At 35.1% G+C, this 13,498-nt stretch overlaps 1 protein-coding gene and 1 pseudogene across 1 annotated transcript; one reads left to right on the top strand and one right to left on the bottom strand.

The window, feature by feature from the left end:
• Positions 1 to 3,149: 3,149 nt before the first annotated feature.
• On the top strand, positions 3,150 to 4,505 carry LOC120122543. Its single transcript, XM_039141673.1, has 3 exons — positions 3,150 to 3,621; positions 3,715 to 3,828; positions 4,011 to 4,505. Exons 1-3 carry the CDS (start codon positions 3,379 to 3,381, stop codon positions 4,056 to 4,058), a joined length of 405 nt encoding a protein of 134 aa, XP_038997604.1. The 5' UTR covers positions 3,150 to 3,378; the 3' UTR covers positions 4,059 to 4,505.
• LOC120122540 lies at positions 4,305 to 10,518 on the bottom strand (annotated as a pseudogene).
• Between the last annotated feature and the right edge of the window lie 2,980 nt (positions 10,519 to 13,498).

Raw genomic sequence — 13,498 nt, 5'->3', positions numbered from 1 at the left:
AAACTTCCTCTGGTATTCTACCATCCAAAGGAACTGAGGGTCCACGGTTGATCAGGTAAGCTGCAGTGTTGATAGCTTCAACCCATAGAAATTTGGGCAATCCGACATGTATCCTCATGCTTCTGGCACGTTCATTCAGAGTTCTATTCATGCGCTCTGCTACGCCAATCTACTGCGGAGTCATGGGAACTGTTGTCTCCATCTTGATCCCATTGTTTGCGCAGAAATCTCTGAATCTTCTATTTTAGTACTCTCCTCCATTATCAGACCTCAACCGCTTGACTTTCAAACCAGTCTCATTTTCCACCATGGCTTTCCATTTTCTGAAGGTATCAAAGACTTCTGATTTCTTCTTCAGAAAATAAACCCACACCTTCCTTGTTGAATCATCGATGAAGGTGACATAAAATAATGAGCCTGCAAGAGATGAAACTGGAGATGGTTCCTATACATCAGTATGAACCAACTCTAACTTTTCTGCCTTGGGTGTCTTGTCAATCTTTGCAAAAACTGACTTTCTTTTGTTTTCCAAAGATGCAATCTTCACATAGTCCGACATCTACATTCTCTAGATCCGGCAGCTTCCCTTTTGACAAAAAAGTCTTTATCCCTTTCTCGCTCATATGGCCAAGCCTTTGGTGCCATAGGTTTGATTTTCCATCTGCATCTACTGCAGCAATGATATTCTCTAAATTTGATGTTACATAGAGAGTATCAGTCTTCTTACCACAAGCAATGACGAGTGCTCCTCTGGTAATCTTACATTCACAGCTTGAAAAAGTTGTACTATAACATTCTCCATCAATCTGTCCTACAGAAATCAAATTTCTTTTGAGGCCAGGAATATGTCTTACTCCTTTCAGCGTCCAGGTGGTCTGGTTTGGCAGCTTTAATCGGATGTCTCCTTTTCCGAAGATCTTCAAGGTTTCATCATCTACTAGATGAACCTTCCCAAAGTCACCACTGACATAGTTCTCCATGATTTCTTGGCATGGGGTGGAGTGGAAAGATTCCCCTGAATCCAAGATCCATGATTCAATTGAACTGTTGACGCTTAAAATCATGGCATCACCTGTCTCCTCTGTCACGTTGGCAGATTCCTGTGCGCTGGTATTTTTCTTCAATGCTCGGCAATCTCTTTTAAAGTGACACTTCTTGCCACAATTATAACAGGTAAAATCTTTCTTTCTCGTTCTTGATTTGCCCCTTATGGATTTCGATCTACCACGATTTGAATTTCTTTCTGAAGTTCTCCCTCTGAACTTCGTGTGCAAGGCTGAGGAGGTTGATGCTTCACCCGATTCTCTCTGTCGAATTTCTTCGCTCAATACTAGATCCCGAATATAGTCGAATTTTAATTTGTTGTTTCCCGATGAGTTGCTGACTGTTGTAACAGTAGCATTCCAACTGTCTGGTAGAGATGATAAGAGAATTAAAGCTCGAACTTCATCATCGAATTCAATTTCCACGGAACTCAACTGGGTTGTAATTGTGTTGAGTTCATTCAAGTGTTAAGCCACTGATGCCCCTTCTGCCATCCGCAAATTGAATAATCGCCTCATCAAGTGCACTTTGTTTGAGGTCGATGGCTTCTCATACATACTAGAGAGAGCCACCATAAGACCCGTCGTGGTCTTTTCCTTTGCTAAGTTGAAAGTAACATTACGGGATAACGTCAGTCGGATAACTCCGAGGGCTTATCTGTCGAGAAGAGCCCAGTCTTCATTCTTCATGCCCTCTGGTTGCTTTCCTAAGAGGGGTTGATATAAATTTTTCTGGTACAGAAAATCTTCGATCTGCATCTTCCAAAAGCCAAAGTCTGCACCATTGAACTTTTCAATTTTCGCATTCCCTTCGTCTATAGCCATCGCTCCCACTCGAGTCTGACTTCGTTTGGATCGTTTCTGACAATTCTTGCGAACCACTGAGTATAGAAACACCTTCGTCGATAAATTCGTACCGCCGATAAAATTTTTACTATTCACGAAATTCACTATTCATGTGAATAGTAATAAATAGTAACCTCGCAAAAAATTAACAAAATTCAAAACCGAAAGCTTTGATACCAGTTGTTGGAAAATAACATAGTAACGAGTAATTTGCCTATAACCAGATTAGTGAGAATACGAAACAAAAGCGAAAAAATAATACCCAGAAAATTGATAACGGAGTTCAGCCAATTGTGCCTACGTCTCCGGACTACTGCAGATCTTTTACTAAGAGAGAAAAATTACAGGTGTTTACAAAACACTCACTACTCACAAGAAAGCTCTCTAGTATTGGGAGAAAGAAATGATTTTGGGATGATTTTAAAGCTAAATGAGCTAGGGTATTTATAGTTGAAGCTTAGGGATTAATATTTGAAAATATCCTAAAGTGCAATGACTAAAATGTAATTTAGCCATCTCAAAATTTTAACACACATTAATTGCACCGAATCCGGTGCATTAATATAGCAGCAAAAGATGACTTCTTGATGATTTTGGAAAATTACAGGTGTTTATAAAACACTCACTAATCGCAAGAAACCTCTCTAGTATTGGGAGAAAGAAATGATTTTGGGATGATTTTGAAGTTAAATGAGCTAGGGTATTTATAGTTGAAACTTAAGGACTAATATTTGAAAATACCCTAAAGTACAATGACTAAAATGTAATTTAGCCATCTCAAAATTTCAACACACATTAATTGCACCGAATTCGGTGCATTAATATAGCAGCAAAAGATGACTTCTTGATGATTTTAGTGGCCCCCTTTTGCTCCCCTTCTTGGACTTTCAACAATATTAACTTTATAAAAAGCATAACAAGTTTTGACCCTACCTTAGTATTGAATGTAATTACTCTTTTAAGAGGTCTTAAGACTAATGCTCCTCCTCGTTTGCATACGAGAGTTTTTATGTTTTCAGTTTTTTCGTACGATATCATTTATCATCGTTTTATTGGTAAAAGTTAATTCATTCAAAAAAAGTCGCATCATCCGTCACATACGGAGCTTAAAGGTTAAGTGACTATCTTATTACTTTTCATAACATTAATGATTGTTTTGGTACTTTTAAAATATTACCGGGTAAAACAAAATCTTCTTAATACTTCAGTGGCCACTTATATAGTTTACCCTAAAAAGATTTGGCAAAACGACTCGTTGAAATTGATCTAGCCGTGTTGTAAATGCTTCAAACCAGCAGATTGGTGGGGATGGGTAGATAAATATCATCCTCCCACGTTCTCTAGTCTGGCAAGCATTGTTCGGCAAGAAAAAATAAAAGTAAACTAGCACAAATATGGCTCGCACCGCGTAACTCCTTCCTTTAAAGCCACCACCTTCTCGGGAATGGGACAATGAATCAGACCTGAAACACACAGAAACGAAAACTAGATGACATCCAATATGGGCACTGGTAGAAACTGGTTCAACACAGTTCGAAAAAGGTTCATCAAATCATCCAACCAAAGAGACACCACCATCCTTCACAGCGGAAATCTAAGCCAGCATCCAATGATCAAAGAAGCTAGAGACTTCCCCAACATCTCAGCTTCGTCTACATCATCATTTCAGACAAAACATCTACAGAGGACATTGCAGCAATTCAAATCCAGTCGCTCTTCAGGGGGTCACCTTGTAACTAGCATTTCTTTTTCAAGCATTTTAGATATGGTTAAACTTACCTTTTCGTGTTCTGGTTTCAATAACTGAAAATTGTATAATGAACAGGCAAGACGAGCATATAGATCTTTGAGAAGCCTAGTCAAGCTACAAGCAGTGACGGATCTAGAAATTAAAAAATGGGGTTCCAAAATTTTAATACCCTATTCTAAAAAATTTTGGGTATACAAATTTTCTTATTTTTTTCTATTCCTATTAACAAATTAAACTAAATTTAACACTTTTCTAAAAATAATAGGTGTACAATGACTTCCCTAGGAGCCATGTACATCCGCCCCTGCCCGAGGGGCGTATGTAAGAACACAAGCACATCTAACAATGAATTGCATGCATGCACTTGTCAGGTTACAGGTCAGAGTTTGTGCCCGCCAACCGCTCAGCAAGTACAGTGAGTGACTGCCGATTTTCCCTGCGGTGTCACCTTCAGTTTCAACTAACCACGAACACTGTTTGCTACAGGTATAAGTTATAACCTTTTCCATTTCAAAAATTTTCCGATACAACAATTCCTGTACTCTCTTTTCACAAAATTTTAATAAACATAAACATGAGAGATTGAGTCATGATCCAGGAATGTGATAATGATGAACTGTACTTTCAGATGATCCATTTTACAGATTGCAAAAACAGAAGATATGAAAAGTCAAGTATTAGGGTTTCACATAACAGCTTAGAGAAGACAAAAAAGTAGGAACCAAAGAGGGAAATTGTAACTTAGGATTGCTGAAAACTGAATCACTCTCCAAATGCACACTGCTGTACTGAATAGCTCATCATTCATAATGCTATATATAAAACGATAAAATGCAGTCAGACAATAATACTTGTTGTTCACAGCATCCTCTTTACTACTGGAGTTGATGGTGTCCCCTCAACATAGATGGGAAAACACAGCTGGATGACTTGCTCACGTTGCAATCATCCCCCTTATCTGCAAACTATCACAATAGTACCATGCTTAGAATTGTTTGACGAGGCAAAACAAAAAACATGTCATATGAATATTGTACCTCTTTATCTATTTGTTGAAGGATTTGTACAATTTCAGAGAAGTTGGGCCTTTGAGTGGGGTCCTGCCGCCAGCATCTCTCGAGCAATTCCCCTAGTCTTGGGTGTGTATTCTTTGGGATTGTAGGGCGTAAGTTCTGAAAAGAACATTAAATGTTATAAACAAAATATCCTACTTAGAACAGAACAAAATTTTCGTATTCGTACAAAAATAAAAGTACCTTTTGCACCACACCAACTGCTGCTTGTAGTGGAGTCAAGAGAGAATATGGGAGCTAGCAGTTGCAATGTAAAAGAATAAATCATCATAAAGATATAAATCTCAAAGAATGTACTTGTAGATGAAAGAAAGTTCACCACAGGCAAGTATCCACAATAAAAAACCAGAACTATTCCACAAAATAGAGCCTTACTTCTCCTGTCAGTAGCTCCCAGAGTGCTATTCCAAAGCTAAAACATCTGCCTTGTGATCATATGGTTTGTGCTCAATAACCTATATTAGTTAAGATAGGGCAATGAAATATTAGATTAGATCTCCTTCTAGAATTGAAAATCATGTTCGTGTCAATTAATAAGTAAAAAATCTGCAGTGCATGGTCGAAAATCAAATTATAAAAAAGTGTAATCATTTAGAAGATGATCATATTTAATGGGATAACATCACATGCAAAATGATTTTTTAGTTCCCACACGGAATTAGTCTGAATGCCAAACATGTATTTTTTATGATCTTGAAGAAACATAAAATAGCCAGTATATTACAAGATCATCGAAGTAGCTAAACTACTAACATGTAAAGAATACAAAGGAGAAACATAATGTCCAAGAAAAATGCATACCTCAGGAGCCATCCAGCGGTATGTTCCAGTTTCGGCTGTCATTACTCCAGAATGAGCCTGCACTCTAGCAACTCCAAAATCAGCAACTTTAACAACCTGTAAAGGACAGACCAATAATTTTAAGACAAATATCATTAGTTAATCAATCATACAATTTACTGCATACTGTAATCCTAGTCAAAATTCACAAGGAAAATAAAAACAAAATAGCTTTTAATAGAAAATTAATTAATCAGTGACTTGATTAACAAAAACATCTTACTTGATTCTCATCCATCAAAAGATTGGCAGTTTTCAGGTCTCTGTGGATGATGTTGTTTTGGTGCAAATAGTTCATTCCCTTGGAAACATCAAGGGCTACTTTGAGAAGAGACGGCAACTTAAAAACACCCCTATGCTTATGCAGATAGTCATATAAGCTACCTCTGGCCATGAATTCTGATAAAGCACAATTATCACTATAAAAGAACTATCTGTGAAATGAAAAGGGAAATGTTTCTGTATTTACAAAGCCACAGAGTGTATCATCATAGAATTAAAGGGATGAAAAGGCATACACATCCGAATATTTAAATTTTGGTATACAGATGGGAATTCAGAGACTAAATTCGTAATGGTAGGTTTTGTGTCAATCTCTCAGTTTGCACTCCAAAGCCAGAATTGTTCCCTTCTAGCAACATAATTATAGATAATATCTGGTAAAATATAAAAACAGCAACACTTAACAGCACCATTTAGAAGAAAAAGTTTCAAAATTTTATGCACCAAAGAAAAAAACTATAGAGCATAGTAAATCATTGCTGGAAACTTCATTGGATTATACCAGTCACGATGCAGGGGTTTGAAGCTCTTGTACACGCGCCTATGAATTGTACAACGTTCTTATGTCGGATTTTCCTACAAACAGGAAAAAGAAGGAAAAGAAAGAAAAAAAGGTTGAAATTCAACTGCATGTGAATCCACCTCAAAAATAAGTATCAAAAAGACTCAGCCTCCTAGGAATCAATGCAATGATTAGAACATTAATGCATTCAATAACTAGAGAAGTTCTTAAACTGAACTATAATATGTGAGGACCATGAGATATCTAAATGATACCTGCCACAGTTTTTCTTGTAATACTTGCACCTAATATACACAAACCATGTATATATATGGACACGTGACATCATTTGGTTCTACTAGAGGCTACTAGGAAAATGCTGGAGTTCAAACTTCACTACAACCACAAATCAAACCAAAAATACAGAAATACACAGTGCTTTGAATGAGAATTGAAACGCAATGTGCATGGTAAATAGAAGATATGCAGACTGCAAACTAAATAAATGGCCTATTTCAAAGCTATGTCCCTCTGAAACGTTATAACCCTCCTTTGAGAGCTAACTATCCCATTTTCAAGAATAAGCAGCATCAATAGTTATCTCCTTTAACTTTTTAAGTACCAAACAACCAATATTCCCCAGCATAATATTCATTCACCATAATACGTGGAACTTACAGCAGCTAGTGATTCAGAAATCTAGAGAGAGGTGGAGCAAAACAATTGAACCAAAATTGTGCAGAACAGTCAACCAGTTGCTTAACAAAACCATACAAAGATGGGCACTGGTCTCGAAAATTTTGGAACAGAAATGGGAAAAATGATTGAACAATTGCTGCTCAAAATCTGTGGTGCCAGGCAAGAATCCTACCTATCTGGTAGAAATGGAATCATCTGAGACATCAGAAACAGTCACTTGGTCTAGCGTATCAAAAGATTCTGGAAACCCAAGGAAACAGCTGGTAATCCAAGAATCTAGCTCTGATACACTGATGCACACTAACAAATAGTTCCAGAAAATGGTGAGATGATAGGAAAGGCAGAGAAAAGAAGAGCAGCAATTGTAATAGCTTGGAGAGGGGTGAGAGAATCTGATAATTTTTTAATACGAGTTGGATTTTGGCTTGAATTTGTATTATTATGAACATCCAAATATAGAACACATTGAGGATGCTTATCAGCATAAGCAACTGGTTCAATTCAAAACAATTAGAATATATTGGCGCTCCAACAAACCTCATAATAAAAACTTCCTGAGAAAACTCTCTCAGCAATTCTCCAGTAACCCGCTCAGGCTTGAGGACTTTAATAGCCACTTCTTGACTATAATATGTGCCTCTGTATCTGAAGATGTTAAATGTGACGATGAGTTAGAATTTGTACTCCCCAAGTCAAAAGGAAAAAAAAGAATGCTCGAGGCTGACAAAACTTACAGATCACCATATGACCCAGATGCAATCTTGTTTTCGATTTTGAGCTGCCTGGAATCAATTTCCCATACATCAGTTCCATCAGTCGGGATTTCAAGACAATTGGGTAAGGAAAAGACCCCTTCTTCGACGAGCCCAGTCATAGCAGATTTTGAACTCTTTGTAGGATAAGATGGCACCTGCATCCAAATTGAAACCAATCAAATGGAAGCAGAAAAATACATAGGCTCTAGTAATCCATAATCAACATGATTGCTACTATGGTCTTACAAGTCATCATCAAGTACAGGGAGTTGGGTTGATATACAGAAAAGCAATGAGTATGCATATGTTTGGAGGTCAGACACTTAAAGCTAAAAGTGGAAACCACAATTCACCTTTCACTTTCTGGAAAGTTATTTATTTAACATAAAACCATTTTAATTAAGAAGAAGAATAGATGCCAAAGCTTCAATTTGGATATATACAAAGAAATTCTATTCCAACAAAGAGGAAGACTGCAAGCCATGTTTGGCAATCATCTGCAAAACTAATAGCACTGACAAGGCTTGATTCAACATTAATAGAGGGAGAACACGAGATACCTTTGACTTTAAAATTTCCTTCTCTAGTGCATCTTTGAGCCCCTCGGTTTCCTAAAAGACTAATGAGTTAAAAATTGTTCTTTTCCAGCCTTAGCAACAAGTACTTTATCCAATTATTAGGGTGAACAAATATAAGAGCAAACCTCAAAAGGCCAACCATCAACAAAAACATCCAAAGAGTATCCATCAACAGTGGAAAAAGCATGAGCTTCCTGAATATTCAATCCAATCTCCGCAAGTAAAGAAGTCAACTGTAAAATAATCATTGATATCTATCATTCATTACAAGCAAAAGTTTCAACAGAAACATACCAAATGGGATCTTCCTGCAACAAGAACATGGTAAAATGTATACATAAAATTTCAAATCAATCTGACATCATATCATTCCAGACAAAAGTATCATATAACCAGAGGTGTGAACTTTTATGTTAACTTGACTATCATGTCTCAGCATCAAAGAACTCTTTTTCAACCACAAAGTTGTTACCATTTCCTTTAAATTGATGCAGAGGCAGAAAATCAAGAGATTAGAAACTCTGTTTCTACAAAAGCTAATGCAAACATAAAGAGTGGTATCCATGACATCCCTTTCAAAAAAATCAGTAAATGAAGTGTTAAAATTATCTTTTTCTTTTTATGTGAAAATTGGTGATTACAATATCAATACTGCTGCATAATATAAGCAATGAAATTCCAGCATCTGTCGTGTTAAGCACAAAAAAAGGATGCCAGTATCTATCTGAATTTTATGAGAACACACAGTGGAAGGGATCATCAAGACAGGAGAAGTGGAAGCACCAACTACCTGACTGAGGAGTTTTGGCCGGTCAACTGTTGAAAAGGTGATCTCATGCATAGGCCTACAAGATTCCATATCATAGAATATTATTTATGAAAAATTAAGTTATGCAACTATTAACCAAAAGCAGTGGATTAGTTAAGGGAAAAAAAGCAAGGAAAATAGCTAAGGGCTCAGCTCAAGGGTCCAAGTGTCAATAATAGCCAGAAGAAAAAGGACAAAGCCATTTTGTAGTACGAGACTTAAAAAAACTTCTCGATTCAAATTCTTACCGAAGGCATGGTGATGAATTCACAGCACTGTCTTTATCTTCAGTTGCTTGAAGAGAAAAAGCTTCAAAATGAGGTGATGAACCAAAGGTGGGTGGTGGGTGGATGCTGAAAAAAGACAGAAATGAACAGCAGGGATACCCAAAAAGAGAACCGTAGTTAAGTTTGGGTCTAAAAAGAATAAGGAGGAAGAGCATAAAAAGAATCAATGGAAATACTAATTTTAACTACAAGAGCCTTACCCCAGTCTATTTGAATGATAAGCACTTTGTGCATCTTCTTTACAGATGAATCAGAATGAACAGAGTCAACAGAAGGTGTGGTGGAGACAGGATAAACCTATAGAAGATACCAGAATCACCAGAATTTTTAAAATTCTTCAGCAAAATTCTAATGGCAGACATGCAGAAATGTATACCTGCACAACTCGAACTTCAAGAACGGGACCATTAGCAGGGTCCTCTGCCAGATGCAATAATCTTTTGTGTAAGAAATCTTCTGCCCGTTCCACATTCACATCTAACGCGTATCTATCAAAGGTTACAGAAATCTTAAAACATCAAGGCAGAACAACTGATAATTTAGTATAAGCTCAAGTATTAAACTTTCATAAAAAAGAAGTACCGATAATTTCGAGCTTCATTAACTAGACTAATGTGGAAGGATAATGAAAAAGATGAAAAGAGACAAACTGTTTCTCTGATTTGATTTGAACTTTTTTTCCACGTTTTGTTAACGACAAAATGAATTCTTAAGAAAGAAAAAGGATCATACTAAGATTCATGAATCCTTATACCTAATTTACCCTTCCAATCATCAGCAAGACAGCAAGCAAACAATCATTTTAAAAGGAAAGTCGTGCAGAATCAACCCGAACAGAAAGCTAGGGTTAGACGTAGTACCGAGCAGGGAGTCGATTGAAATGAAGCCAGAGCCGATCATCGAAACCAGGCAGATTAGCTTCCTCATAATTGGACTCCTGGATACGCTTAAGCACCTCGTTGTAAACGTCAAGCTTTGCCTTTGCTGTCGAGGATTCATGGGCCAACGAGTCCACAGCTCTACTCCCGCAGCTCTCAGTCCTCTTCAATTGCCATTGGGGAGTGTCGCAACAACCACTCCCGCTAACCAAAACAGATTCACAGAAAAAAAATTGGAGGACTCAAATACTCATTAAATAAAAATTAGAAAAACGAAATTGAAAAAGAAAGGAGTGATATCTTTTTAAATTTAAAAAAAAAAATTATTATTTTATTATTTATTTTAAATTATTTTTAGGGTAAAGTATAGTAATGGTCACTGAAGTTTTCTAAAAATTTTCATTTAGGTCACATACTTTTAAAACTTGCAATATAATCTCCCAACATTTAGTATGTTTATAATATGGTCCCCGACGTTATACTGCCGTTATAAGACGCTGATGTGGCAATGAGATCACCATTTGCAGCTATGAAAATTAGGGTAAATTATATAAATGGTCATTAGAATTTTTAAGAGCTTACATTTAGATCCCCCAACTTTTAAAGTTTGCAAAACAATCTTCAATTTCATTCTAAACTCCAAATTCCAAACTAATTCAATTACATTCTAAACCCAAAAATTCTAAAATACTTCAAAATAATATTGAGTTAACCAAGATTTATATATATATTTTTTGATTTTTTTTGATGTTTTGATTGAGTTTTCAATAAAAATTGATTGTTACTGTTCGATTGAATTCATGTGCAATTGAATGGTGGGGTATGCATGTGTAAATGATGCATGAAATTTTACCAATTTACTGCAGCAGTAAATACGCTACCTCTATTACCTTTTATATTGAAAAAAGAAAAAAAACTCTGGAATAGGGAAATTGCTTCTTTGCTTTGAGTTATGCATGTTACTGTCGAGCAAATTGCTGGCTAAGTAGTTGATGAGTAAGATTGTATGCTTTTATAAAGTGCCAATTACTTGCATCCTAAGAACTTGAAAGCAAATGTAGCATAGAAATGGACAGTCAGAGGTAACTTGGACCACCGATATACAAACTTTCACAACTTACTCTACTAATAAAATTAAAGGGCTAAAGTCTAACCAAATCGATATATCGAGTTATGCAGATTTTTAGAATGATAAAATGGTAATGCATTCATCCAAAAGATACAATGGAAGTACCAAAACCTAACAACAGTAAAGCATCTAGACCATCGGTTCAATTAGTCATCTTGGTAGCTTCATTTCTATAATGAAGTAATGATACAAACATAGCAAGGTCATACTGGATGTGTTCCAAAACACACTTCAATCGGTTCCAACTAAGTTTCTATTATACATACGTAGATTATTTCGACATCCTGCATGTTACTACATCACAAGCAATTCAAAAGTAGAACATCAGCTCACACCTTAAAATCAGCACAAAATCGGAAATCTGATACAATGAAGCAGCCCCCACTCTAACTTCATTTCTTTGCCTGCCATATATTCCTACTTCTCAAATTAGAAAAAAAAATTCACTATGGATCTTGCGGTCGTAAGTGGAGTTGAACAAATAACATAGTACATGCATCATTACACATGTATACCCCACCATTCAATTGCACATGAACTCAATCGAACAGTAACAATCAATTTTCACTGAATACAACTCAATCAAAACATCAAAAAAAAATTATATAATTGGTTAACTCAATATTATTTTGATTATTTTGGAATTTGAGGTTTAGAATGTAATTGAATTATTTTGGAATTTGAGGTTTAGAATGAAATTGAGAATTGTTTTGCAATTTTTTAAAGTTGAGGGACCTAAATGCAAGCGTCTGAAAAATTCAGTGACCATTTATAATTTACTCTAATTTTCATAGCTGCAAATAGTGATCTCACTGCCACGTCAGCATCTTATAACGGCAGTGTAATGTCAGAGACCATATTGCAAACAGACTAAATGTTGGGGGACTGTATTGCAAGTTTTAAAAGTTAAGGGACCTAAATGAAAGCTTTAGAAAAATTCAGTGACCATTACTATACTTTACCCTTACTTTTATATTTAATAATAATAAAAATATCATGTCAGACAATAATAATAATAAAATAATTTATAGTGACAAAACAAGAGTAATTTTGAAAATTTAGTGAACAAATTAAAAATATTAAAAGTATAATAAGTAAAATATGAGAGAGAATAAAGTTCAGTGATTAATAGTATTTTACCCATCAAATAAAAGAGGTCTAATTCCTCTACCAGTCCTTGTATTCATATATTTAAAATTTAATCATTTACTACGAAACACATACCCATTCATTTATTCCCGTCCCTTAAAAATGATTAATTTATTTTATTACTTTTTTTATTAATTTAAAGTTATTACAAGATAATATATATTAATTGTATTATCAATCATTAGAAAATTAAAGCTCAAACATTTTTACAGTCTGTGAATCTCTAGAGATAACAACCATACATTTAATCATTGAGGCAACTTGATTCATGCTATGATCTATTTATTACTAAACACATTATTGAATGATAAAAACTCTAACTATCAGGATGAGTCTACAGTAAACGTCGCACACCGATATACACCACTAATGCAACACGTCGAAATACACCATTGATTAAATTGTCTTTATTAAGTAAATAATCATTATTTGATTAATCCATTTTAAGAATTTAATTTTAATTTTAAGTTGATTAATCGCAGTGATCCTTAAGTTTTTTAATGAGTAAATTATACATTTAATACATAAACTACATTTTCATTCCACTTTAGCATTTAAACTTTAATTTTTAATATTTTTAATTAATTTTATTCCATCAATTAGGTGATAACATGTCACCACCTATGAAATTAAAATAAAAAAATTATTCTTGCTACCACCCTGAATTGACGTGTCACCACCTATTTATTATTGCACGAGATGTAAGGTACACAACCATTTATTCCAAGGGTAAAATAATGTAATATTCTTTATCTTTTTCATTTATTGTTCAAAATAAAGATCCATATTATAGTCAAATTTAATTTTTTTTATTTATTCTTTTATTTGTATTTATGTTGTTTTCTTAACAAAAATGAAAACAATGTTTGACAATAATTA

Source organism: Hibiscus syriacus, unplaced genomic scaffold, assembly GCF_006381635.1.
Source record: "Hibiscus syriacus cultivar Baekdansim isolate YM2019G1 unplaced genomic scaffold, ASM638163v2 tig00110387_pilon, whole genome shotgun sequence".
Classification (NCBI taxonomy): Eukaryota; Viridiplantae; Streptophyta; class Magnoliopsida; order Malvales; family Malvaceae; genus Hibiscus; species Hibiscus syriacus.
This window is presented reverse-complemented; position numbering and strand designations above follow the sequence as displayed.

Bases quoted from the DNA above. Each gene is read 5' to 3' on its own strand.
- LOC120122543 (XM_039141673.1), top strand. From the start codon at position 3,379: ATGACATCCAATATGGGCACTGGTAGAAACTGGTTCAACACAGTTCGA. The intron at 3,622-3,714 runs GTAACTAGCATT...TATAATGAACAG, and splicing joins GCTCTTCAGGGGGTCACCTT to GCAAGACGAGCATATAGATC. The intron at 3,829-4,010 runs GTATACAAATTT...TGCACTTGTCAG, and splicing joins CCTATTCTAAAAAATTTTGG to GTTACAGGTCAGAGTTTGTG.